The sequence below is a fragment of the Nestor notabilis genome, unplaced genomic scaffold, assembly GCF_000696875.1.
Source record: "Nestor notabilis isolate BGI_N333 unplaced genomic scaffold, ASM69687v1 scaffold7653, whole genome shotgun sequence".
In the NCBI taxonomy this organism is placed as follows: Eukaryota; Metazoa; Chordata; class Aves; order Psittaciformes; family Psittacidae; genus Nestor; species Nestor notabilis.
The window spans coordinates 93945-120037 of NW_009921424.1; the positions used below are offsets into that span (position 1 = coordinate 93945).

The 26093-nt window shown below is 40.8% G+C and overlaps 1 protein-coding gene across 1 annotated transcript in view; it reads left to right on the top strand.

Moving 5' to 3' along the window:
* The window catches only part of LOC104403097 (synaptotagmin-1), a 93539-nt gene extending 77713 nt beyond the window's left edge, over positions 1-15826 (top strand). The window contains exons 6-7 of the mRNA XM_010011137.1: positions 9469-9602; positions 14349-15826. Coding sequence (XP_010009439.1) covers positions 9469-9602; positions 14349-14555 — 341 coding nt within the window. The 3' untranslated portion in view covers positions 14556-15826. The remainder of the gene's footprint in view (positions 1-9468; positions 9603-14348) is intronic.
* Positions 15827-26093: the final 10267 nt, after the last annotated feature.

The window sequence follows — 26093 nt, forward strand, 5'->3', positions numbered from 1 at the left end:
CTCAGTGCTATTTCTAGTTTAATCATCTGAATCAGAAAACATCTCTTTCACGTTGCCTAAGACTGAAAGCTTACCTCTATAAGAAAAGCCCATTTATAAAGTAGAAGCAATAAGTTTTTATTAAAAGCATCAGAAGTATTTTGCATTGTATTGGTTTGGATGTTTCTGGTGACTCATATATACAAGCTAAGGTGATTAGGTGTTTTCTTCTCTATCATACGTAGATAAAACATCCTGCTGCTTTGTTTTTCTATTTTTGCTATCCTCTGCTTCTCCTCCCAACTCACCTAACATTATTGCTGACTGTGAGGGTTTGGAATATGTGGCCATAACTGGGTTTGCTGCATTGGAAACAAACTCTTACGTGTAGACAATAAGACAGGTCAGTGGTTTTGATGTGAGGCAGCCTTTTGTCTTGAGTGTGTTGCTTCTAACCTTCTGTGGAAGAGGATGCAGATTACCCTTAAACAGCATATATCCACTTTTTTCCATGGAAAGACTATCACAGCAGAGTAGTGCTATGCTGATGTGCAGTCAAGCTGCAAAACCTTACTGTGACAATGTTGACATGAAGAGTCTGTAGCACAAAATGTATGTTCTTGCTACAGTAAATTGCTGATACACTAGTTAGATGAGTTTTGGGGTTTAATAGAGTTTCTCTGTGTTTCAGGGTTGAGTAATTCCTTGGAATGGATACTGCCACTGACTCCAATGTGGTTTCTTTATTACCCAGTAGTACTGGAACTCCTGTCTGCCCTCAGTGCAGCTTGAGATTAGGACTTGTTTTTCCTCACAGCTGCCAGGTTTGGGTTTTGGGGGTTTTGTGATGGGTGGGTTTTGGGGGAAGGTGAGTAACCAAAAGAAGGACATGTTTGTTCTCAATCAGCAGTTTATGAAGCGGGGAAAAAAAGTGTCAACTGTTTTCAGAGAAAGAAAATAGACACGCATGAAAGGTGGCTCCCTACCACGCTGCAGTGTTCATAACATTTGTCCTAAATAAAGGTGTCTCAGTGCTTGGCTGTGGCAAAATACTATTTTTGAATAGGTATCGTCTACCCTTCTTTCTGAGTGACCTTACTTCTTTTCAGCCAGTTCTTTCTATGAGCATAGCCTTTTACTACATTAAATAAATCCCTTTTTTTTTTTTGCTTTTTCCCAGTTATTTTTGGGTGCCTGTCCTTGCCCTTGTCCCTGTGTGGCACAGTACCTTTCATCTGGACAGTCATTTAAGCTATTTAAACCTGGAAGCACAGAGAAACATCACCATGCAAACAGAAATTCTTTACTAACCCAAATTTGTAAATCCCCCTGGGTTTCATTCAGTCAAGTCCCATAAAATCTTGATAGTTGCACCACCACCCAGCAGCATCACCTAAAGTAGGTGCCTTTCCACCACCACACAGGCAAATAGCTATATGCAGTAAATAACCACAGGAGCAGAGGCCCAAAGATGATGATCGCACAGACAGGGTAGGCAAGGGTAGTCAAGGAAAGACCTGGCACCAGCCTTCGCTCCACTGACTAGTTGAAAAGAGCACAACAAACACAGTGTTATTCTCAGCAGTGCAGACTGAGAACCTGTTTCACATAGCTTGCAACCGTGTGTCACTCTCATGTGGAAAATGTAGGTTCAGATCCCTTCAGCCAACGCAGAGGTCGGAAGAGGATTCCTCTCCATCATGCTTTCTCCAAGCATGTTACGGCAACTCTCCACCCAGGTGAATGACGCTTTCAAACCCCTCCTGATGTTCCTCATGTGCTCACCTTTTCAGCCTAAATTTTGAATTGTGGCCTCCACCTGACAGCACACGCTTCCAAGTGAGGTAGGGCAGTTCTGCGCCCCCTCCTCAAGTATTGATACCCCTATCTGCATGGCCTTGTTACATAGCCAGCACAGATCTGGAGGACTTCAACACTCTAGTGCGATACTTCATTATGTACCCAGATCCTGTTGTTTTCTGCTAAAACATCCCTCTTGGTCTGCTCTTTAACCTTGGGTTGTTTGGGTTTTTCTATATTATGTGCTTCTGCTTCTCTCTCCACTCTTCTGCCTGTCATTATTCCTCAGTTGATGTGTATTCCCCCTTCCCTCCTCCCCAGTTCACTCGAGGACAGCATTTTGAATCTCATTAAGCCTCTGTGTATCATCTTTGGGTATTTTCAGTACCACCGATTTAATACATATAAATTTAATTAATTTTTTCTCTGTATCATCAAAAGTCATTACATAAATTCAGACTCAGCAGTCTGCCAGAATTTGGTGCAGATACAGCGAGCAAGGTTTACTGCTTTGATGCTTGTAGTTTCTATGTAATCACATTTATGAAGTGCTTGGTTAAGTTGCTTTGCTTTTCCGCAAGAGTGTTCTGTGTTTACCACAGCCAAAACTCGAGGTGCGTTTTCCTGTTGGTTCAACCCACATTTGCTGTGCTTTATAAAACTATTTATTTGACTGTGTGTAACTATGCTGAAATGATCTGCTTGGCTGCAAGAGAGACAAATCAGTTGCTCTTGCTCTGGCAGTAAACTTGATCATAAGCTCATACACACTAATTTGTGCTGGTTTTAAGTAAGAGTTTTGGCTGCTTTTTTTTCTTCAGTCTTCTGCGACTTTCCCCATCTGGTGCTGTAACATATGTTGTTATGTTCCAGTTGGAAGCGCTGTGGGTGGAATTGCAGGCTCAAGTGCTGTCTGAATAGCCCTTAGGCCAACATGAACATTCTGTTTCCACTGTCAGCTCTACATGTTCAGCAACCTCAGTTTGGGATTCTTGGGTGAGGGAATCACTGACACGCTGTCGGGTTTACAGCACCTCCTTCTTCCCAAGGCTTCCTGGTTCTCTCAATTCAGCATTTCAGTAGCAAGCTGATGTTTATCTAAATGCACAGCAGTGCAGTGAAGAGTTGTTATTTTGAGACTGCTTTGCTATACTCTCTATTAAACTTTTTTCATTATAGGCAGGCTGTTAGTTTTTATAAATATCAAGCCCTTTTTCCCCACTGTAAATGGATTATTGGACTCCATTATTCCTATGATAATGTGTCTGCTGTTATTGAACATAAAATTACAAATGTTTTCATTTATAAATTTCCCTGCCTTAGAGCATTTGCTTTTAAAGGTGCTGATAGAAATACATAATCCGAAGTCACCTACTGTGTTATACTATGACATACAACGTGAGAAGGAAAGGGCCTGATGGCCAGTGTACTTGTGTGTGCATGTACTGCATCTGGAGCAGCCCACCATGGGGCATAGATAGACTTAACAAGTGTAATATGAGTAACAATCTTCTTTTCCAGGAAATGTGGTAAGAAAAAAACACAAACCCCACATTTTATTCTCAGAGAATTGTTTCTAATAAGAACGTTTTCCAGTATTACCTTTGAGACTTCATCTGCTCCTTAAAAATAATATTCCAACTTTAATTTGTACATTTGTGGAGGAGGGTAGAAGGCCCAACAGCTTGTGTCAATGAATATAAACTATAACTTTTATTCAATCTAGAATATGCCATAGCACTCCTTCTTAGTGATTGTACCTTATATTGCTTCTTCCCCAGATAATACATTCTCCCCCTCTGGCTTTCCTTCCCATTACAAGCTTTCTATTCATCTGAAAAAAATACTACTTTCAACAATCTAGGCACAATATCACTCTAAACTCATTATTTCAGAGACTTTAGTTATCCCCTCTCATCCATAGATGAATAAACAGAAGAAAAAAAGTCAGGTCAAATTATCTGTGGCCTGGACACCACAGGCATCATGTGAATCATCCCTCTCTTGGGAGAGAAGGATTTATATGGCCATGGAGGGAGCATGTTCCACGATCCTTGGGAAAAATCAGTACATCTGTGGGAACTCCAAGGAAAGTTCATCCTGATTTGCTCTGCGTTTAGAGCCCTGCTGATTTCCATAGCACAGCTCTGGCAACCGCTGCAGTTGCTCTCCGAAGGCAGAAGCAAGCATGCAGGTACTGCTGATGCTGTCAGCCTTCATCCCTGGCACAGCCTCTGTAGAAAATGAAGTTGTTTGGTGTATAAAATTGCTGTTCGCCTTGCTGCCCACTCCCATAAGCCAAGACAGCTTTGTCTGAAGGGTGTTTTCACAGAGTAGGAACAGGTTAAGGGTGCAATGTTGAATCTAGCACTTCTCCAGCTATGGTCTAAGGCTCTGACTTGGCCCTTCCTCAGCTTTCTGCTCTGCCGCACTCTTGCATGGTGAGAGTGATTATGGCTCTTTAGCGTGGAACTAATGATCGGCCCTGCAAGTACCTCCATCCTAACCATGTTTTCAGAGCCACTTATAAGGCTTCATTTCCAAACCTGATTTTCTTCTTGTATCAATTTCCAAGCTCTTCAGGAGTTCATTCTGCTTCCTGGAATGGAAACTCTACTGTCTGCTGACACCTTTGCTCTAAATGTCAGTGATGTGTGCTTTGGCATACATTTTCTTCTAATGGGGAAAAATGTGCTAATTAGAACCTAGTTATCCCAAATGTTTTGAAGACAAAAATATAGCTGGAGGCAGTCCTGGCACCATATTTCTTCTTGGTTTCTATATTTCAGTTGAGAACATCTTATTACAGTGTTTCATCATATGAAACTTTGTTCGGCTGTATCCATCTCTGGTTTGTTCTAGCTCCATTTTTTTCCTATCAATCAATCATGTTAGGCTTTACACAAGGCTTGTGGAGGGTTTTCTCTGATCCCACCCCACAGAACTATGTGGGATTTTTTCACTTAAACCATTAGGCTCTCCCTGCACACGTGCTCGGGACTGTGATTGCACAGGCAGTCAATTCCAGCATTATCCCTGTAGCGTCTTTCAAATTTGTCAACTTTCTAAAAGTGCTTTCTTTTCATATTTTGGTTGGATTACAGAAGCCTTCAGAACATTTAACAAAGATGGGCAACCATCCTTCTGTTTGCATTCAGAATAAACCACTGTAGTTAAACCATCCCAAGCTGAGTACCTTGTTGACAGTTTTCTGCTGAAGGTCCATACTACTGGAAGTCTGTGTGCTGAATTCCCTCCTACCTAGGTGGAAAATGACTTTTCATTAACTACTGATCCCTGTAACAAATCTTTCATCTTAAAGTCCACTAACAAGCAGTCATTCTCAACTTCCCCCTTTTCCTCAGATATTGTCATTAGCCACAATTTTCTTCTTCAGAGTTCTAGTATTTTTTTTCAGCTGTAAATTTTGCTTTTGTAAAATCTCTAAGAATGAAGTGCATCTTGTCTACAATGTGGTGGTGATGATGAACCAGTGGTTACTTTAAGAGGGTTCTAATTGTGTGTATGTATGCTTCATGGTCCAAGTGACTCCTGAAGTCTTTACCTGATGTTACATACCATTTCTATTACCTTTTAAATAATGTATTGGCATCTTACTACAAAATCCAGGGAAAGACATACTGCAAACTTCAGGAAAACAAAATGTGTCAGCTGGTCCCCCAGTGCTTTGAAAGCTGTTCAGCAGCCTCCCTTGAGACATTGTTGTAAAATCTACAGTGCACAATTGGTTATGAATTTTATATTTTTAGCATTAATGGGTAGACCGTTAATGAGGGAATAAATAGCAGAATTATTACACATGAATTATTAAGCAAAGGATACAGCCATTCTGTCCTCTTCAGCAGAGGATCATCTGTGGTGCTCTAGATGCAACATCCCTTCTTCCACATAGATGGTAAGGTCCGTCCACAGATATCTGTGGATGTAATGTGGATCCAAATCCCCATTTAACTGAAAGGAATAAAACTGGAGGGAAAAAGAGAGTGGTGTTCACCTCTTCTAACTTGAAATTTCTCCAGTGTAACTGTTTACATGAAAGCAAATAGGCTGTCTTGCGTCAGTGGAGAGAAATAAATAAATAGTTTGACCGAAGACACATATTTACTCTGGAATAACTCTCCACAGTAGATAAAGAGAAATGCTTATTTATTTTCCTTGACATCAGATGTAGACATTCCTACTTGGTCAAAAGAAATCTGCACTTTATACCCAGGCTCTGCACTTAACAATTTATCATTGCTGGGTTGTAATATCAGTTCTGTCATCCTTTCTAGTCTCGCTTGTTGAGTGAGACTATTTACATATTAAAGTATTACTCAGCATGAGTAATGGTGCCAGCACTGAGGTTGTGTTGCAAGTAGAGAGAAAAGATGTTTCCATTAGCACTAAACCTTATCTCAGAAAAATCACTGGAGACTGGCACTTCCCAGTGGTTCTGCTTTCTTTTGATTATCCTCCCATCTTCCAATAATTGACTCCAAGCAGTTCAGCTTCTGTTATTTGGTGCAAGAGAATCTCTTTTTCAGAGATTTATTCATGAAGTTGGAAGAAAGTCTGTGCTTAGGTATCAGGTTGTCTGTGTAGATCACAAGCAGATTTCTGGAGAGTTGAGGGAGTTGGGGGTAATGTCATGGGATATAAGGATATAAAAGAGTGTAACTGAAGATAATGCAATGGTGGAGGGGCATATATATGAGACACAGAAGAATGAAGAGATGGGAGAACTAGGTAAGATCAGGATACTTCCAAGAAGTAGGAAGTGGATATAGAGTCTATCGAGGATAAACTCAGTTAAAATCTCTTGGGCCCATCCACTTACTTGAGCTGGACACCCCATTCTGGTTTGAAATGCTTATGCGGTGAGTAAAATTATTTAATACTTTCCTCTGAAACTAGAAAAGAAGGAACATGATTTCAGTCAAGTGGCATTCAATTTGTATTTGGATTAGTATGACAATTTTACCCTCGGATGAAAAAAAATAAGGATAGGATGTCGCATGTTATGCCCCCTTCTGCGCTCCATTTGGGACCTCTGCCTCTGGAAGTTCTGCACTATAGTAGCAATCTGGTACCACTTGGATCTTTCCTACTAAACAACTGGCATTTGACTAACTCAACCCACAGACAAACAAAAGAAGGTGATCAGAACACAAAAAAGAAACCACAGAAACCTAGCTTCTGGGCCTTGTCTTGTGGCCACGAGTTATCCAGGGTCAGGTTTTGCTCTAATACTAGCACAATGATAGAAAATCTAGAAAGTGAGTTGAAGTAAATCACTTAAAGGGAATGTTCACATAGACCCCAAGCATTCACACACACTAGAATTCTAGGTTAAAAATATTTTTCTCCAAAATGGAGTGTTTATCGAGATGGGAATGTATCTGCATCACTGTATAAACCATTGCTCTACAGTTCCTTACTGGCATATGAGTACTCATCAAACCTGTGTATATTGTGCATATACAAGCACAGGTCAGTAAAGGATTGGCTTATATCAACTGGATTTATTTTAATAGAATTCTTCAGTTCTAATCCACTTAATAATAATATATTGCTGTACTGTTTAGCGTTCCCGCTTGCTCGAGTTACTCAAATTATATTTTAACAGTTTCTTATTCATTTCCATATCTTAACATTCTACCACTGGCTCCTTGACTACTGAACTTTCTTACTCTATATTGGTTATACCTAAAACATCATTTTCATGTTAAAATAATTGTGCATTCAGCATGGAGCCTCAGCAAAAGGAATGAGGTAGGCGAGTTTTTCTCAAGTATCAACTAATGCTGAAGGAGTCCAGATTTGCCTCTTTTCCAGCTTCAGCACCCTGTATTCGGTGATGTTGAGCTCAGTATTCAAAAATAAAAATAGACTTCTGTTGGTTTTTTGCTAGCATTTCTGCTCTTCACATGAGCAGAAATTCACACATTGTGCAGCCAGAAGGAACCCTTGCAATCCCCTGCCTAGCCTCAAGTGTGAGTCTACCCAGATTTAATTTCTATTTGAATTTGAGTCTTCTGAGGGAGAAGGAATCTTAACCTTCTGTAGCAGAGTTCATCACGATCACTGAGAAGCTATTCCAGCTTTTTCAATCTTACTACTAAAGTACGTGACTATTTCTAAGTTAGAATTTGTTTTGTTTCTTCCCACTGCAAGTGGATCTTATTACACCCTTGTCTGCTGGCTTCAAGAGTCCACTACCAAAATTATGCTCCCTTCAGAGGTACTGTAGACTGTGATCAAGTCACTCCAGTAACTTAACTGTCCCAAATATCTCGGTCTTTCACAGTAGGGCATATTTTGACTGTAGCAGAATGCAATTACTCTTCTGAACATGAATTTCACTGCAGAGTCATAAAGCACGGTTTGCTCATAATGATACAATTTAAGTTCAGTGTTCATTTCTCATTCTTCTATAGCCCCATCCTTTTCTCAGAAGCGAAAGGATTAGCCTTTTCCTATGATAGTTTGCATTCAGGTTCTCTTTATGTTTGCCACAGATGACTTGTGGCTGGCTGGCGCTTTGTATAGCTCCTACCAGCTCATTAGAGGGAAGTCTTGCCCTAGTGACCTACATCACAGTTCAGCTGCATAAAGCCAAGAGAGGTACCTAGCCAAATTTTTGTGACAGTACCATGCAGGTTGTTGAAAAGGATGAGCTTGAGATGCTTCAAATGGTGCTTCGTGGTAGACCTAAACACAAAAATAACTGAGCTCAGTGAAAGTACTGACAGTTAACACCACCATGAAGAACTGCTAGTTCATTCTCTAAACAAGAACATTAACTCTTGTAACAAATTAAGGCCTGACAGCATTATTTTTTTTAAGCAGGTAAAATTTCAATTGAAAGTATAGCCACTGAGATACCACTTCACAGCAGTAATGTCCATAAGAGTTGTTTTTGCGCAAGGAACGCCTGATTAGAAACTGAATCAGTTCTGTTAATTCACCACCAGAAGCTGTACAACATAACCACTGGAATTCAATAGAGAGAGGCAAAACCAATTCGTGATTTATACCGATACAGTGGCATGCACTTACCTGGCTGCAGGTAGCACTGAGGTAGGGAACTGGTTCTTAGTGGGCAAAGTCCCTTCCTGCCATGCAATCTGGTCACACATCAGACCCATGGACACTGCGCTGTGTCAGTTGCAGCCCACTGGGGAGGTCAGAGGATGGGAAAACCATGGTGCAGCTCATGCCCAAGGAGTGATATGAAGAGCTGCGAGGTGGTTTCAGAGCAGCCAATCACCTGAGCACTATGCCCACCATGTATGCATTTGGCAGTGCTCAAAGCTCTTGGGAAAACCACTCCACAGTCCTGTTGCTAAGAAATGTTTGCTGTAAATAAGTAATGTTAAAGTAAAAACATTTCAAGGATGGTTAATGAGCCATGGAACGAAGTTAGGTGTGAATTTACCCCTCCTTCGAGATGTTAAGGAGATAATGCAATAAATGTTTTGTACCTTTTTCCATCAGGAACACTTCACAATCATACAGGTGTTTTTCTATAGTGGAAATTAGGACTTTGTTTAAATACCAGTTATTTGTTGCTAAAGGTTTTTATTACCTTTTTTTCTCATCAACTCTTAAATGTGTGGGATTAAGATCTGTAGAAAACACACTGAACTACCCTGCTTAGCTCTGCTTCTTCTCTTGACCACTTAGATCCCTATGTGAAGATCCATCTGATGCAGAATGGTAAGAGGCTGAAGAAGAAAAAGACTACAATTAAAAAGAACACTCTGAATCCCTACTACAATGAGTCTTTCAGCTTTGAAGTACCATTCGAGCAAATTCAGGTAATGTCAGTGTTTTGTCTTCCCTCTGCATTCCATTTCTCAGCCCTTATAAATACTTTACAGGAATCTTGTTAATTATCACGTGTGCATGCCTTCATTAGCACTTAGGTGCCAGCCCCCTGCTACATTAGATGAGTGTGACTGCTTCAAGAGGGAAATGATAAAATGCACAGTACTTACAAAGCTTTGATTCATCAGTGAGAAATGGATAACTGACATTTTCTGTTAACATAAAATGGATTGTGGAAAAAAAAAAATTCTCAGGGAGATAGTGAATGAATGTGCCAGTAAAAAAGCACAGGGCTAAAAGAAAAAGTGTATACAGCAATTCTCCCCAAATTATTTGCAATAATAAATTGGCATCATCAGTTAAATTTGTGTTCACTATGCATTTATCAGTCCTGTTTACTGAAAGCACTGCAGCATCCCTCTTAAGTAAAACACATAGTTTATTTAATCACAACTTCTTTTCAGTTGTTCAGCACACCATGAAAACTTTTTTAGTGATGCCTGTGTCTGTTGGAAACAGAGATTTGAGAATCTCAGGGGTCAGTACTGCAGGACCTGTTCTCTTGGCACCTCAGGGTAGCTCCAGCAGTTGTTCAGTTCACTGCTGGAGAGTTCAGTGCCTAAAATTAGAGGCCACAGAAGTCAGCACAGTGAGCTGGAAGTCACCTACATTAGCAGTGGGAAATACTAGGTCAGTTTTCTCAGGGACTCAGTTTACCTGCCTTCCAACTAGTGGGAGATAAATCATCTTCTTCTTCTGATGTTAACTAGCCTTTTCTCACAAGAGATAAAGCTCTTCTTAACTATCTCAAGAGGCATGTGGGGAACCTGCATCCAATTCACTCTACTTCCTAAGGGAATTTAAACCTGTATCTAACATCAATGTCATAAGCAAATACGTTTGTTGCCTGTGCCTCGTATCATTTAATATATGATACAAATGGCTTGTGTTGGGAGTGCAATATTCATTTCTGCATAAACAATAAGTATGTATATAAACAGAGCATGTTAGTTAGGTGGTTCACTTGGAAAGGGAGAGACTTTGGTCTGTGGTCTGATCTAGGTCATATAAACCACATAAAGATCAGTTGGTTCAGGCCTCCTGCATTTTTTTAAAGCCTTAAGCGTTAGTATTAGATATTTCATTATTTTGCTTACTCATTAGAGTAGTCATTGGTTTAAGTATCCTCAGAAAAGAACTGTATGGTGGCTTCCCACCTGCCTGTGGACCCTTGTGACAGTGGAGATGTTAAGCAAGACAATAGCTTTTCTGCATGGAGCTGAGTGTGGGAAGTGTGTTTTCAGGGGCCTCCCAGTTTGAATGACCATAATCAAAATGGCCTGGGAATATATCCTTTAGTGGCTCTAGAGAGGTCTAAGTATGAGATAGGCACTATGCTACTTGTAGTTTAAATAGACCGAATTGTGAGCCCCTTCTTGATTAGATGAGAGCATGGTATGGGTTTTGAAACTCTTAGCTTGGATTTTGATAGCAACTGTACTAGAGCCAAGGCCTACATTTCAACTAAAGCTGTGTGCTTGGGTTTTATTGACTTGGTACCAATAAGCATAATAAAACTAGACAAGATGAGCAGTAGGAATAGTGACTTGGGTGCATGACTAGCCTGTTTAGAGTTTCTTCATGCCCCACAGCATGTACAGCTGTCTCTGGACTCTAGGAACCAAAAAGTGGGAAATCCAGTGGGGCCTAATTCCCATTGATTTTAGTGCAAGCTGGTCTGAGTGCTTGTGAAAGGTCTCGTAACAAGCAACAAAGACCTAGAGGCAAAAAAAAAACGGCTAATCAAATTGAGCCTCTCTGGCAATTTAGACAATGAATGTCTTGATTTCCAAATAGGTAGAGGACTAGAATGGGCACCTCCAAGTTATCAGATCACAGCTTTGGCATGGTTAGGTGCATTCCACACAGCCTTCCAAGTCATTTTCGTAAGGTGGCTATAGGCCCTTTAAAACGCAGTGCGGGTTAACTGTTCAAATTTTTGCCTTTTTGGAGGGAGGGATAAGTTTATGAGAATGGGTTTATAGCTATTTACTTCAGTATATAGCCTCAATTTAAAATCTGTAATTATGGACTTTGGTCCTTTGCCAGTCTATTTTGGAGTTAGTTATAAAAAACTATATCGAGAAGTTATTTCCTTAAGGGTACTGAAGTGATTTCATCATTAGAAAAACACATTTTAAATGTTATTTAAATTGAATATGGTAAGAATGGCTGTGAATTTTGTGTAATTTGTGTAAAAGCCATTAAGCAAACTTTCACAGTCAAATAAAAACTAATGGTTGTACAAGTTTGGGTTTTTTTGGGTGACATAGTTTAGTGTGTCGTGTCCCTGCTCGTGGCAGCAGGGTTGGAACTAGATGATCTTAAGGTCCTTTCCAACCCTAACTATTCTATGATTCTATGATTCTAAGTTTCTTGATTTTTGGAGACTGAAGATGACAGAGCTCGTGGAGGGAAAGTAGCTCAATAGCAGTATATCTATCTGTGTAATTTAAAATGGGCCAAACATTAACTTTTTCAACAATTAAATAGTGGCTATGGACTCTGGCTCTTAAGAGAAAGAAAGTGATAGTCTTTAAGGGTAGTGAGAGAACACCACTGGGAAGTCAGTTCTGTTGCTACAAGGAAGATCAAGCACATGTTTTGTGACATGTAAGACAGACCACCTCTGCAGGCAGCAACATCTCCAGGCCCTTTCAGTCCGAAGAATGCTTAATCACAGTGAGAAAACTGCTAATCCAAGTGTTTGTTATGGTGCTTTCTACTAGCACCTCTTGGGTTTTGCAGTGCAGTTGTGCCTTTAATACGTGGTACAAAGGCAAAGACATGCTCACATTTTTCTGTAGATTAAAGCCAGAGACCATGAAGTGGAAGTCATCTCAGCGTTAATCATCTGAGCTAGCTGTTTTTACATCTTTATAGAGCAAGGAAAAAGGTCTTTTGTTTACGGTGCTCATTGTTGTAAAAAAAATACAGTAGTAACTAGCCCCCAAGCTTCTAGGTACAGCAGACAACTTTTTCTTTGTACCATAAAATAATAGTCTCATGCTTACCTTTTATATGTGTGATTGTATCATGCATCTAAAACATAAATGTTCATTTGGGGAGGTACCATCAACATTAGAAGTGAACATTTTGCAAACAGCAGCACTGAAATATGATTTTGACATCTAGAAATATTTGCTTCAGGATATTGCCTTTTATCATGAGTGCTCTGGAGAGACAGAATCTTGAGTCTGATGTACACTTTTGTCATCAGCAACTATATAAATACTTTAGTGTCTGTTGAAATCATCTCTTTCTCTGGTTCAGTGAATTGTACAATCTTGTAAGGGAATGGCCTCTATAAAATAGACCTTATGAGCCTGGTCTTGCAGATATACTTAAAATAGTCACTTTTGAAAGATAATCCTATTGCAAGTACCGAAATTAATCATTCTAGTAAGAAATCCAGATCGTATATATATTTAAAGCCTTAAATTTAAAAGCCTGATGCTTGAATAAACTATTTTTCTGGGAGAAATGTGTTTCAGGGCATTTCTTTCTCCACAAAACTCACGCTGTAATAAGGAGCTGTGTATGTTTACCGTGAGATAGAAAGGAATCGGGAAAAGAAACTGTATGTTCATCTTTAAAAATAAAGCTCTCTATAAAGAGGCATTTCTGAATTAGTAAAATCAGCCCGAGGCTGTTTGTTAGTATCTTATGTGCTGTTGGGGATGAACACCACTCCACTGAAGGAGCAGCTGTCTGTGCTCTTTCAGCAAGTAGTAATGGTCTGAAGGAGAGGAATGTGTGCTTGTGCACGCAAATGCATACACAAAAGCCTGGCTTGAACCTCACCTGCCAGTGCGCCACAGTCTAAGTGGAGGGAAAATTGTCCATCAGCTGTGACAGATGGGCTCATGTGGGTTTTGTGGGACTAGTGTAACCCTGTTTGCCAGAGGTCACTGTTCCTACAGCAGAAGTGGCACTCCAACACTGGTTCAATCAGAGGTAGCACCAATATGACAGAGCCCCGAGACAGTGGGGTTTATACTTCTTCCCAACTCCCCTGAGCAGGTATCCTGTTTTCTAGACTCCTTTATAAATAAATGGAATATACACAGTATACATACATATTTAGACGTGCACATGCACACACAGAGATAAATGTGTGTGTTTGTATATGTATATAGTAACCATAAGGGCTATTTTCTGAATTTATCTGAAATAAGTGATTAGCATGCTGGATGAATGGGTAAGAGCTGTTTAGAAGCAGAAAAACAACAGAATAGAGTACGTCATTGCAAATGTTAACTTGGGGTACAGCTGTTTCTGAAGTTTGGCTAACATTTACATAAAGAATAATGTTTTAATTGCACTACTTTTGATAAGCTTATCTCCATTTTAGCCCTGTAGACTTCTAGCAGTCTTAAGCCCTCAATAACAACAACAACAAAAAATCTGTTAATCTGTTAAAGGAAAAAATCGACATCAATTCCCATATGAAGCTCTTCGATGCAAGGGGGCAAGTTTCAAGTTAACAGGGAGGTTGTGAATGTAATTTTATTTGGAAGTCTCATAAGAAACAAAGACAAAAGTTTGAATTTGCTTCTTGCTGGAGGAACCTTGCCCTCTTCATAGTCTCCATTGCCATTGCCTGTCCCAAGTATCATCCCTGCCCACCTTCCCCTTACTGTCATGCTCACTGGTCTCTCTCTATCTCATTGTAGAAAGTGCAAGTTGTTGTGACTGTTTTGGACTATGACAAGATTGGCAAGAACGATGCCATCGGGAAAGTCTTTGTGGGCTACAACAGCACTGGAGCGGAGCTGCGGCATTGGTCAGACATGTTGGCCAACCCCCGGCGGCCCATTGCACAGTGGCACACCTTACAGCCCGAGGAGGAGGTAGATGCCATGCTGGCAGTCAAGAAGTAAATTAAATGAAATGAAATAAAATTAAATTGAATTAGGAAGAAGAAAATGAGGAAGAAGAAGAAGCCTTTCTGCATTTGCCCACATAGTGCTCTTTAGCCAGTATCTGTAAATACCTCAGTAATATGGGTCCTTTCATTTCCAGCCATGTGTTCCTGACACAGATCAGTTGTACTTTTAAATGCCCATTTTAATTTGCACAAATTTAAATGTAGAGAGCCCTCTAAAGGCGCTTCATTTCACCACTGCCCCCCAGATCTACTCTTCTTTTAAGCAATATGATGTGTAGATAGAGCATGACAGAAATTATTTATTGTATCACACAGTTGTATATATACACCAGTATGCTGAGAATTTATTTCTAGTTTGTGTATTTGTATGTTGTAAGCGTTTCCTAATCTGTGTATATCTAGATGTTTTTAATAAGATGTTCTATTTTAAATTATGTAAATTGACTGAGATATAGGAGAGCTGATAATATATTATAGGGTAACTACTGTATCGTCTGCATTCCAGAAAAAAACAAAAATCCAACTTGTAAGGCACTAGTAGTGTTACACTGACATCTTAAAGGACAACTTAAATCTGAGCTTTCAACTGGATCATCCTAATAACACGCTACGCGTCCACAGTGAATCTTGGAGGGGCAAATCCATTTGGGTAGACTTCTTTCACAGGCAACTTAGCATGATCTGAGGAGCTCCATGGCTGAGCTCAAGAAGATGTAGCCAGGATATGATTTCTTTGTATATATTCCAAAGCAAACACATAACAGACTGGAATGGCTTTAGAGTGAAAGTTGGGGAAGCAGTTCCACAGGAGGCAACGATTTTATCTATCATACTTTGATATCTTATCAAAGTAAGACCATTGCAGGGAGAGGAAAGAAGGGATGAGGGAGACGCAGCAGTAGCGAAATGCTGCCATGAAAACAAGAGTAGCTCTCCGTTATCAATCAATCATCACCTTTATACAAAATTTGCATACTGTGAATTCCATCCACAATTTTACATTATAATGAGTTTGCACATTAGACTTTGTAACAAAATATTTTATTATACTAACTCAGATTAGAAGGAATGCAGAATATTTTTTAGACACAGCTGTGTGAGTTTATTATACAAACTAGTTTCATGGTAAACAGACAGTATTGTAATCCCATCAGAAGATGACAAAATTTAGCCATAGTTCTAAATGCACTTCAAAGTAAGCCAAAAGAGAACAGCTAGTGACCTTTTATATACTATTTATACTTAAGTTTTAATTTGTCCTTTAAAAAAAAAAGTGAAAACAAAGAACAAGTTCTAGAAAACTGAAGCAACCTCTTCTGTATACTAGATGCTCGTTTCAGGAGGAGTTTTTAAATGTTTTCAATGTTATTATGTAGTAACTGGCACTATTATGAAGCTATTAGTCATTCCATAAGAGTCTTGAAAGACTGCTCTGTGTATCACTGTGACTGCCGTGTGTGCTTAGAAATGTAGTTTTCTCAGTGGATAGCAATCAATTTATTCCGTAGTGATATTGTAATAATACTGCCATTCCCTTCTACTGCACTGCCGAAGGAACGCATAGCACAAGCAGTTCTAGTTATTACGGACCAATTTAGGACTGGAGAGCTATGCAGGGGACAAGGATGCTATATTGAATGGGTTGACCACGCAGCATTTTGTCAAGCCCTGTGCAATACTCTACATTTCCAATCACCCTCGCCCCCCTACCACCACCACCACTTTACTGTAGATAGTCATCTTACAGCTAGCCAGCCTGTCATCTCAGCTTGTACCATCTCATCAAGTCATTTAGGGCATCACTTCTATCTCGTGTACCGTCCTTTGAGGCCCCTTGCTTATCTTTCCAAGCTGTGAATATATTTATAATGCTTTGAAAAGTTCATTATTTTCAGCAATGCAGACTACCCCAGAAATATGGAAATGCTATTGCCTTTTGGAGGGAGGCACGAGAATTAACCGTTAATGTTCTTACCAAGTGAATCTAGCAGAAATTATTGCAAACAAAGAACAAAGATGAATGTAATCAGAGAACTGTGTACTGAAAACTAGATTCTACAGCCTCCCTCAAGGCTCTGCTTCCAGGAGAGGTGGGACAATCTGAGAGGTCAGTGCAGTGATGGCCAAGCGCCTATGTTTTCGGTACACCGAGGGTAAAAGAACCAGCAAAGAAGTGGGAGGAGAATAAAAGTGGATCTCTCCACACCTCCAAAAGTGAAAATAGCAAGACCCATTTTCTTTCTTTTTTTACATGAAACACAGAAAAAACACAAGCGAGACATTTTCTGATAGAAACAGGCGCATACATGCAAAGCATCAAGCTGGAATACTTTGAAATCTTAACCTTAAGGACCAAACCCCACCAAAGAGAAGAAGTAGACAGTCAGCTTCCCAGCATAAGAGCTTCATGGTCTCCAACTTTCAGTTACTCATTCAGGATAGCCGCAGGTTCAAACTGCCAGGACTGACTCATTGTGTTAACATGTTCTTAAGGCTTTCTCTTCCTACACTGCCAGACTGAATGTCACCATAGAACTGGTTTGTAAGGTACAATGATTCTCGGAGACTGAACCTGCCATGTGACCAAGATGACATTTTCATCCTCAAAGAAGCCACATGTACCTTTCTGACAAAGCTGTGTGAAGTATTAGAATCTGATGCTGTAGAAAGATCCTAGTTGCCTTTGTGTATATTTACTGCCTGCTTGAGTGTTTCTCTGTGTGGGTTTTCTCTGTATCTTGTAGAAATGTTTGGGGTGTTTTATCCTGCCATATCGCTCGTGGCCCGCGAGCTGACAACTTTAGCCGTATTTTACCTTCATTTTTGATGAGGTGGTTTATATTTTGTTTCACTTTGTGTAGTGACTTCCCACAGTAGAGTTTTCCAATTGTCGTTAAAATAACATACATATTACACAGATATTCAATAAAAATGTTTTATTTCCTGTTGATGTTCTAGCCATTCTCTTCTGATCTAAACTCTTCAAAAGGCATTTATTTCACTGTAGGACTTTAGCACAATCATAAAGTTTGAAGTACCTCACGTGTAATAGCACAGCACTTTTCAAGGGATTGTGAAAAGCTGTTTTCATCTTTTCATCAGTGTGGTCTACTCTAGGATGGTCACAGCCAGCAGAGCTCCAGCAGATGAATTCTCCACCTCACCACCTCTATTGCAGATTAACTGTTACCTTGTTTTCCCACAAGTGTGATTATTTGCCTTCAAAACCATCAGTCTATAGCAAAACACAGACCAGTTTCTACCCCACGACAGAAACTCCAGGTAGTTACCTGAGCATCAGTCCTCTCCGAGCCAGTGTGTTAGAGCACTGATTAAGGTTTTCATCTGGAGAGAGATGGTATAGTTTAACCTACATTCAAGAGCTACTGCTAAGCTGGCCATAAAAAAATCAAGCTTCTTGTAGACTAAAGATCATTAAATAAGAGCTTAAACTGTAGGGGGGGGTGGTGTGTAAGGGGTGGGAGGAAGTGAATCCACAAGGGAAAAATTGAAAAACACTGTGCTATGAAACAGTTCAATTCCCTGAGCCTGCGAAGAAAAACAGTTAAATCAAACAAAGCACAAAAAAAACCCACCACATTTCCACCACCATTTTCCTCAGCAATCCCTCCTCAAGAGAAATATGCCCAATCCTTCCAGCAACCTCACAGTGGTATTACTGATAAGCACCAGTTTAACCTCAGCTGCTGTTACACACAACCTTACTACGAGTTAGAGTTCATATTTTCAGCGTTGATCCTTTTCCCTATTCCCACTGCTCAGAAAGTGCCCTCTTTTCTCCCAGCTATTTTGGGGTTTTTTTCAGTATCTAGAGTCAATGAGCACCAAATGGACTGATGCTGCTCTCGGCGAGCGAGAGGAAACTGACATCTGGTGGGCCTGGTGATTTGGAGAGCAGTTACTCTTCCAAAACTGAATGACTGGAGTCTGTGGCTTCACAGATCAACTGCGAGGTGATGCCTGCGGGGTCTGCAGGAGCTAACACTCCTGTAGTGCAGTATCGTTCCCCATAGATAAGGCAGGTATTAGATGCTGCTGTTCCCTTCAAAGCCGGTGCATGAATACTTCCCTGAAAAGAGCAGTTTGTTTAAAAGCAGACCCAAATCTATCAAAGTCAGTAAGTGAAAATACTTTCATCAAGGTTCTGTATGCATCAGCCATTTTTGCACATCTTGAGCATACCAAAATTACATTTTTGCCAATCAAAACTGGTTCGTCCAATAAGGCTGATCAGTTAAAGCCAATCATTACAACTAATGTAAGGAAAATGCTTCATATAATAGCTGTTATACTAAGTGGGAAAAGCAGCAAAAATCGCATATTTTATACAGCTCATTTAACCCCTAATCAACTGTCAAGAAAAACATTCTTCCCAACTGACACTTACCAAAGCGAAGGATCTACATCTCTGGATCACTTTTCACATCGCAAGTCAATGGAGGTTAATTGCCTGTTAGTTATGCAAAGCAAGAATTAGAACATTATATTTTCTGATTAACAGTCAATTCCCTTATTTACTTATGCACTAACCCTTTCACCCCAGGCTACCGGTTCAGCTTCCTGCACACATACTGACCTACTTTTCAGAACATACGTGCACCAAATTCATGACCAGCCCCAATTTTCAGTATTGGTTCAGATACTTTTTTCTCATCCAGCCATTAAAGAAGCTTGGAAAATGGGGTTCTATACATACCACAAGAATATTTACCCAGTCTTAATTATCTTACATGCAGAAAATTTTTTATATTCAATATTCAATAATACTTTTATTACTGCACCAAAAAGCAGTTCCAAATGTATGTGACAAACTAGTACAGAGAAGACTTCAATGCTGTGTGGTACTTTGTGACCAACACCTGCAGCAGGATTTTCAGACACAAAGCTATACAGAGATTTATTTCAAGGTTATGCTCTATACAACATAACATAAAAATTAAAAGTTCTGCGAACTAGGGAATAATCTAAACATCCTTAACAGAGCTTATGAAAAGCCCAAATAGGTTGGGGAAGTGAAGACAGTTCTTTCAGGACATGGGATGGAGGGGAAGGGGCAGGTAGTACAGTCTTTTTGTTCTATGCATGCAGTGTGCAATAACATACTGAGATCTTGAACAGCCATTTAGACAAAAAAAAACCAAAACCAAAAGACTCATCTTCTGACAGATCCAGTCTCATCAGGCTGACAGCTCACATTTAGTTTCAGTTGACAGTTTCATATCTTTGTGCATTTCCTTATTACTTACAGCAAGGAAAGCACACGGTAGGGGATGCACTGATGTTACACACCAAAAAGAGCTGACATCAGTTCTTCTTATAAACAAAAGACCAACGCACAGAAGTGGCAAAATATTCTCTGCTCAACTAATCAAGATTATCTCACAATCCTGCACAAACCTCCCCAATTTTGCTCACGTTCTCCCAGAGCCCAGGGCCAGTTCCCTCCTTGCATTGCCTTCACATACATGCACCTTAGCCTAGAAGGTTTTCTGACTCCTTCCTAAGAAGCAGCAGCGCCACTGGCACCAAAAGGTTGTTCCAAACCCTGACACAGCTCTGTCGTTGAAGAATTCTGGGTTGGTCTTAGGCTATATTTGTCTTCTCCTTTGGACCATTCATCACAGGAGGAGGATGTCTGGCTGTAAATCCTGACTGAAAGCCTGACAGGTTGGAACCTGGAATGCAACGCTGAGTCAATTATTTCGCACTTAGTCAGAAACATCATCCGCGTGTTCTGGTGAAAGACAGACTGAGGCTCAGAAACTTGCACCCTGATCAAGATGGTTCTTTTCTTGATGAGACCATCCACATTTCTGAAATTTTTTGTTTTTCTGAGATCGCTTCTGTGACACTGGCAGAGTCAAAATGGCTTTCATCTATTTTCTTTCTTTCAAATACAAAGTTGCCTCTATTGTTTAACTCAGTTAAGAATTTCTAAGCTAACTCTTCAAGGTTAATGAGGGGCCAAATTGCTTAATTGGCTTTAACGCCTTGCTTCATCAGACAAAGTTTCACTCACACCTCTCCAAGCATACACCGTGATCTGACACTGATACACAAAAGCAATGATGAAGGCTACCAAGGAAATTAAGTGATCAGAGTGACTGTTAGAGTCCTTTTCATGGATCAAATGAAGATTAAATGGTCAAATTTCAGCACAGTGTGTGATTCAGAGTGGGGTGCTGAGAGGTTCATTGTTGCAGATGAACATTTATTAATGATCTAGAAAACAGATGAACGAGTAGACAGAACTTACCTGTGGCATAAAATTGTTCCAGCTGGAACAGATCTGAATTATGAGGCCATCTCTAATTTCATATATTGAGAATCAGATACCCAGACAGGCACTTCAAGTCAAATGTTACTGATCACCCAAACATTCTGGAAAGATTTGTGAACAGTAGTGCAAAAATAGCCGTAAAGATGATCTCGGACAGAAGAGATGGTAGGGGAGCTGGTCAATGGGAAAATGAAGGCAGAACCCCCTTTTTTACAGGAATTGCTGATGGTTATCTCTAGAATGTAATGAAAGCTCATGATGAACCAGGAGTACACAAAGGATGTTCAAATTATTATCCTATATATATATTTAGACTTATTACATGTTATTTGGAATATGCATAGTCGTAGACATAATCCACACATCTACACGTCCCAGTGCAGTGCTGTGTACAGATGTCAGGATGCTTCCTGGCCGTAAGAGTATTTCTCCAAGAGCATGTCTACTGCCACCACACAAATGTCTCAAAGTGCTTTTCAAATACTGGAGAACTGGACAATACTACCCCATTAAAAGCTGTCATGTGCTCTGGTATAGAGTAAAAAGCTCTCGATGGCAGCTGAATCAGGTAAGTCCTTGTAGCACAAACACAGGGTATAAAAAGGAATCGAGAGAGTCCTTGGCAAGAAGAAGCTGTAAAAAGTACATCTAAAAAGAGCCAATCTTGAGGGAAACATAAGACATTTATGGACATTATATAAAGGAACAGAAAAATAAATGTGGGGCAAATGAATAAATGTGTCCTAGCTACAGGTTTCTGCTATATATATAAAGTATCTAGCTACCAATTTGTATCAGAGAGAAGAATCCTACCTAGGCCACATACTGCCTTCTTTTGAGCCTTCCAAGTCTCCAGAATATAAACTGAGAAGAATCAGGGTTTCACTGTTGCTTTGCTCCATGCTTCCAAAAAGAGCCTTTTTCCCCACACAAAGAATTAGATCTCCCACTCCAGCCCAGCCATGAGGAGAACTGGTTAATGCTCTCACTCCTTGGATTTAACACAAACAAATAGCTGCCTGAAAGGTTTGAGCACCGTGACCATAATTGAATCTGCAGTAATTAGTAAGGAAACAACAGCAAGTGAGAAAAGCAAGCGAGCGTCTCCAGCTGACATTTTGTAAAGTACATATAACACAGAGGAATACACTGGCAAAAATGCAGGAAGAAAAAGAAATCACTCGCAGATCAGGAGACTGAATCTTTGTCTCTTGCCATACTGCCCAGCCCACAGGGTCTCTCTTGGTTTTGTGCTCCCCCATGGTGCTGTTATGTCAATAAAGCCACCAGATCTCTTCCCACTGAACTTTTGATCCCATGTTTGCTACTGTTTGTCTTGTGTTTACTGTGTTCCCTAATCCAGCTGAGCACAGGCTGTTCCGTTGTTGATTCTTCTTATGCTTCCCTTGCTCCACTATCGCGTAGCCAGCTTTCCTTTCTGAAGTTTATTCAACCACTCTGCAACAACTGGTGCCCAACGGTCCCTCAGGAACATGGATTCAGGGAGAAACACCGAGTTGCAAAAGCCTTTGCAACCAGTTAATAATTGTTTCATAATATAAATTTCAAAGATACTGCAGTGTTTGATTGCTTCCCACAGTATAATACCTTTCTGTAGGGTACACTTCTTTCATGAGCTTACTCTGCACCTATTAGCACTGGTGAGTCATACCAGCACTTCAAAGAAGTGTAGTAGCACTTTTGACAGAAAAGAAATGGGATGAGAGACGCTGAGGGCTTTTTTTCTTCCCTGCACCAGAAATCCTATATCAGGTCCCACCACAACTTTCACCATCTCAAGTGCCTTCATCAGATCTCCTTGTTGCTAAGACAGAATGAACACACTCTCTGCCTAGCACCACAATGCAAATCCATTTCATTATAACTAAGGAACTGGACAACCAATATGAACTGCACATCACCCTCAACCGGTCTCCTCCCGGCCTTGTTTGAAGCTGACAGCACAAATACTTCTCCAATGACACACTAAGAGGACCATCTGTGCTCTTGAGCCGACTTAGGCTGCTGTGACTCATGTCCTCTCTTTAAGGGATCTCATGGGGAGCAAACTTTTGGTCACACCACTCCCAGTTATCTTAAAAAACAAAATTTACATGGTACAGAGCAGACAGCAAACATTAAACAGAATGTCAGTACAGATGAAATAAAAGTAAACTTCACTGGAATCTAGATTTTAAAATGCATTGAAAGAATTATCAAGTTAAAATCATGAACTATCAGAGAACTCCTTCGTTTTCCTGCTAGCCGGGCTGAAGGTCTTACAGTGTCTTCACTTCCTTTTGTATGCGTGTGCATTCATTATCTCCCAGGTGACAGCTCCATAAATCCTCTCACACTCTTGATGTGTTTAAGGATAGATGAAGAGCTCCTTCACAACAGAGTATTTCATGTCCCCACACAACTGCACAGCCTGTTTCTTGACTAGAGCTGTTAAACACAAGCACATGCTGGCACACTGTATTCCTCAGCACCTCAAAAAGAGGTCTCCTCCACACATAAGCCGCAACTCACCATTCCTTGCTGAGTGTATTACATGGCACACACCACACTTACCTGCTTTGCTTACACTCACATTGTCTCCATGTTCACTTTTCCTAAGGTTTGTAGCACACAGACTGCTGGTCCACACTGTGGGCATCTGGGCATGACTATACTGCAGAAGCTTAGCAGTTGAGATTCCCAAGCCACATAAAGGGCTGCAAGATCCCTAGCTTTTAACATCACAAATACAAAATGACCACTGACACAGTCTGCTAAATTATCATCAGCCAAATCTTATTCAAAAGCTGTCTGGATTTTCATAGCCTTAAAGATTGCTGTACTCTTCCTTAAATAAAAGGAAAGAAAAGAGAAGACTAATGCCATTTCCTGATCACCTCATTAACAATCTATTTCCCACATTGTAGAACAGCCACTTACTGTGGCATGGATTTGCAGAGCTGGATCATTTTCAAAATCCTGCAAGAATTGCATCCTTTTCATCTAAGCTACTTAGAGCATATGAAAATATTTGATCTGTTAATTACCTACAACAGTTATCCATGGAGTGGATTTGGTCTTATTAGCAGCAACATGGTCTCTTCCTTGCCATGCAGCATGATTCAACACATGCCTGATAACCACAGGGTACTCATCAGAGGGGAAAATAAAAAGCCCACACACCTTGGAAATTACCAATCTGGATAATGCCATGAAATAACTGATTCCAAACACATGGCTCCCAGACTGTCTGGAGAATAAAGTACAGAGTTAGCCTGAGGTGTACTGACAGAAACCGAGGACTTAGGAGGGAACACTGAGCTAATTGCTTAGTTTTGTAGATACAGACAGGCAGTTTTGCCATGTTTAAGCAGCACACTGTGTGTAGCAAAGGCATGAGGTCAGGTCTTCCCCTTCACCAGATCTGCAGGGCAAGACAAGGAAGGTTCTGCCAAGGAGCAGCTGAAGACTTCAGCTGGAGCAGAACTGGATTTTGAACTAGTTGCTTTTGCAACCTCTTGCTCCCTACTTGGCCTAAAAGGCACACAAAGGAGTCAGGCCCCTGGTAAACATAACAACCAGAGTCTCTGTACTTTAAGAATGTCCAGCAACCTTCCCTCTAAATTGGAGAGATGTAAAGTTGATGGATGAACTTCTCAGTGGATGAGGAATTGGTTGGATGGTTGCATCCACAGGTCAGTGATCAAAGGCTCAGTGTCCAGATGGAGATCAGTGATGACTGGTGTCCCTCAGGAGTCTGTACTGGGACCATTACAGTTTACTGTATCTGTCAATGACACAGACATAGTGGGATCAAGTGCACCCTCAGCAGGTTTGCAGGTGACACCAAGCTGAGTGGCCTGGTTGACACACCTGAGGGACAGGGTGCCATCCAGAGGGACTTGGTTGGACGAGCTCAAGAAGTGAGCCCATGTGAATCTCATCAGGTTCAACAAAGCCAAGTGTAAGGTTCTGCACCTGGGTTGGGGCAACCCCCAGTATCAATACAGGCTGGGGGATGAAGAGACTGAGAGCAGCCCTGTGGACAAGGACCTGGGGGTGTTGGTCAATGAGAAACTGAACATGAGCTGGATGTAGTGTGCACTTGCAGCCCAGAAAGTCAACCGTATCCTGGGCTGCATCAAAAGAAGCGTGACCAGCAGGTCAAAGGAGGGGATCCTGCCCCTCTGATCTGCTCCTGTGAGGCCTCACTTGGAGTATTGCGTCCAGCTCTGGAGCTCTCTGCACAGGAAACACATGGACCTGTTGGAGTGGGTCCAGAGGAGGGCCACAAAAATAAACAGAAGGGTAGAACACCTCTCCTTATGAAGACAGGCTGAGAGAGCTGGGGTTGTTCAGCCTGGAGAAGGCACCAGAGAGATGTTATTGTGGTCTTTCAGTACTTAACGGGGGCCTATAAAAAAATTACAACAGACTTACTAGCAGGGCCTGTTGTGATAAGACAAAGGGTAATGGTTTTAAATTAAAAGAGGGTAGATCCATGCTAGGTATAAGGAAGAAATTTGTTATGAGGGTGGTGAGGCGCTGGCACAGGTTGCTCAGAGTTGTGACTGCACTATCCCTGGCAGTGTTCAAGGCCACGTTGGACGGGGCTTTGAGCAACCTGGTCTAGTGGAAGGTGTCCCTGCCCATGGCAGGGGGAAATAGATGACCTTTAAAGGTCCTTTCCAACCCAAATTATTCTAGGATTGGTCCCATCAGTCCCATAATCCCATCAGCCATTGTCTCCCACCCTCCAAGCTTCTCACCTTCACATCAGTGAGCATCAGCTCATACACAGCTAGGGCTGATCCATCTTCTGTGCTGATTCTGTCAGTGAAAATTGGGTGAAACACTGTCTTTCTATGTACCCTGCAGCTGGATGCCCCCCGTATTTTCTTTTCTGCTCTGCAGTCCAGGGCTGTGTTTCCCAAACCTTCTCTGATCCCAACCACAGCTGCAGGTGGGGTTTTCTCAGGTTAATTGAACTTCTCGTATGCCTAGGAGCTAATTAAGTACTTGCTGGCCTGACTGGCAAACTGCTGCATTATGATGATCGGGTTTCACTCCCGACTGGGGTTTTTTGAGGGAATCTAAAGTAATTTACTTCACTTGTCTGCTACCTCTGGTTCCATGTATGTAACTAGGAGCTAAAAATCTTTCTTTGAGAATCTGAGGAATTTCATAGGTGTTACGTAGCCAAATGATATATTAACAATACCATTGATT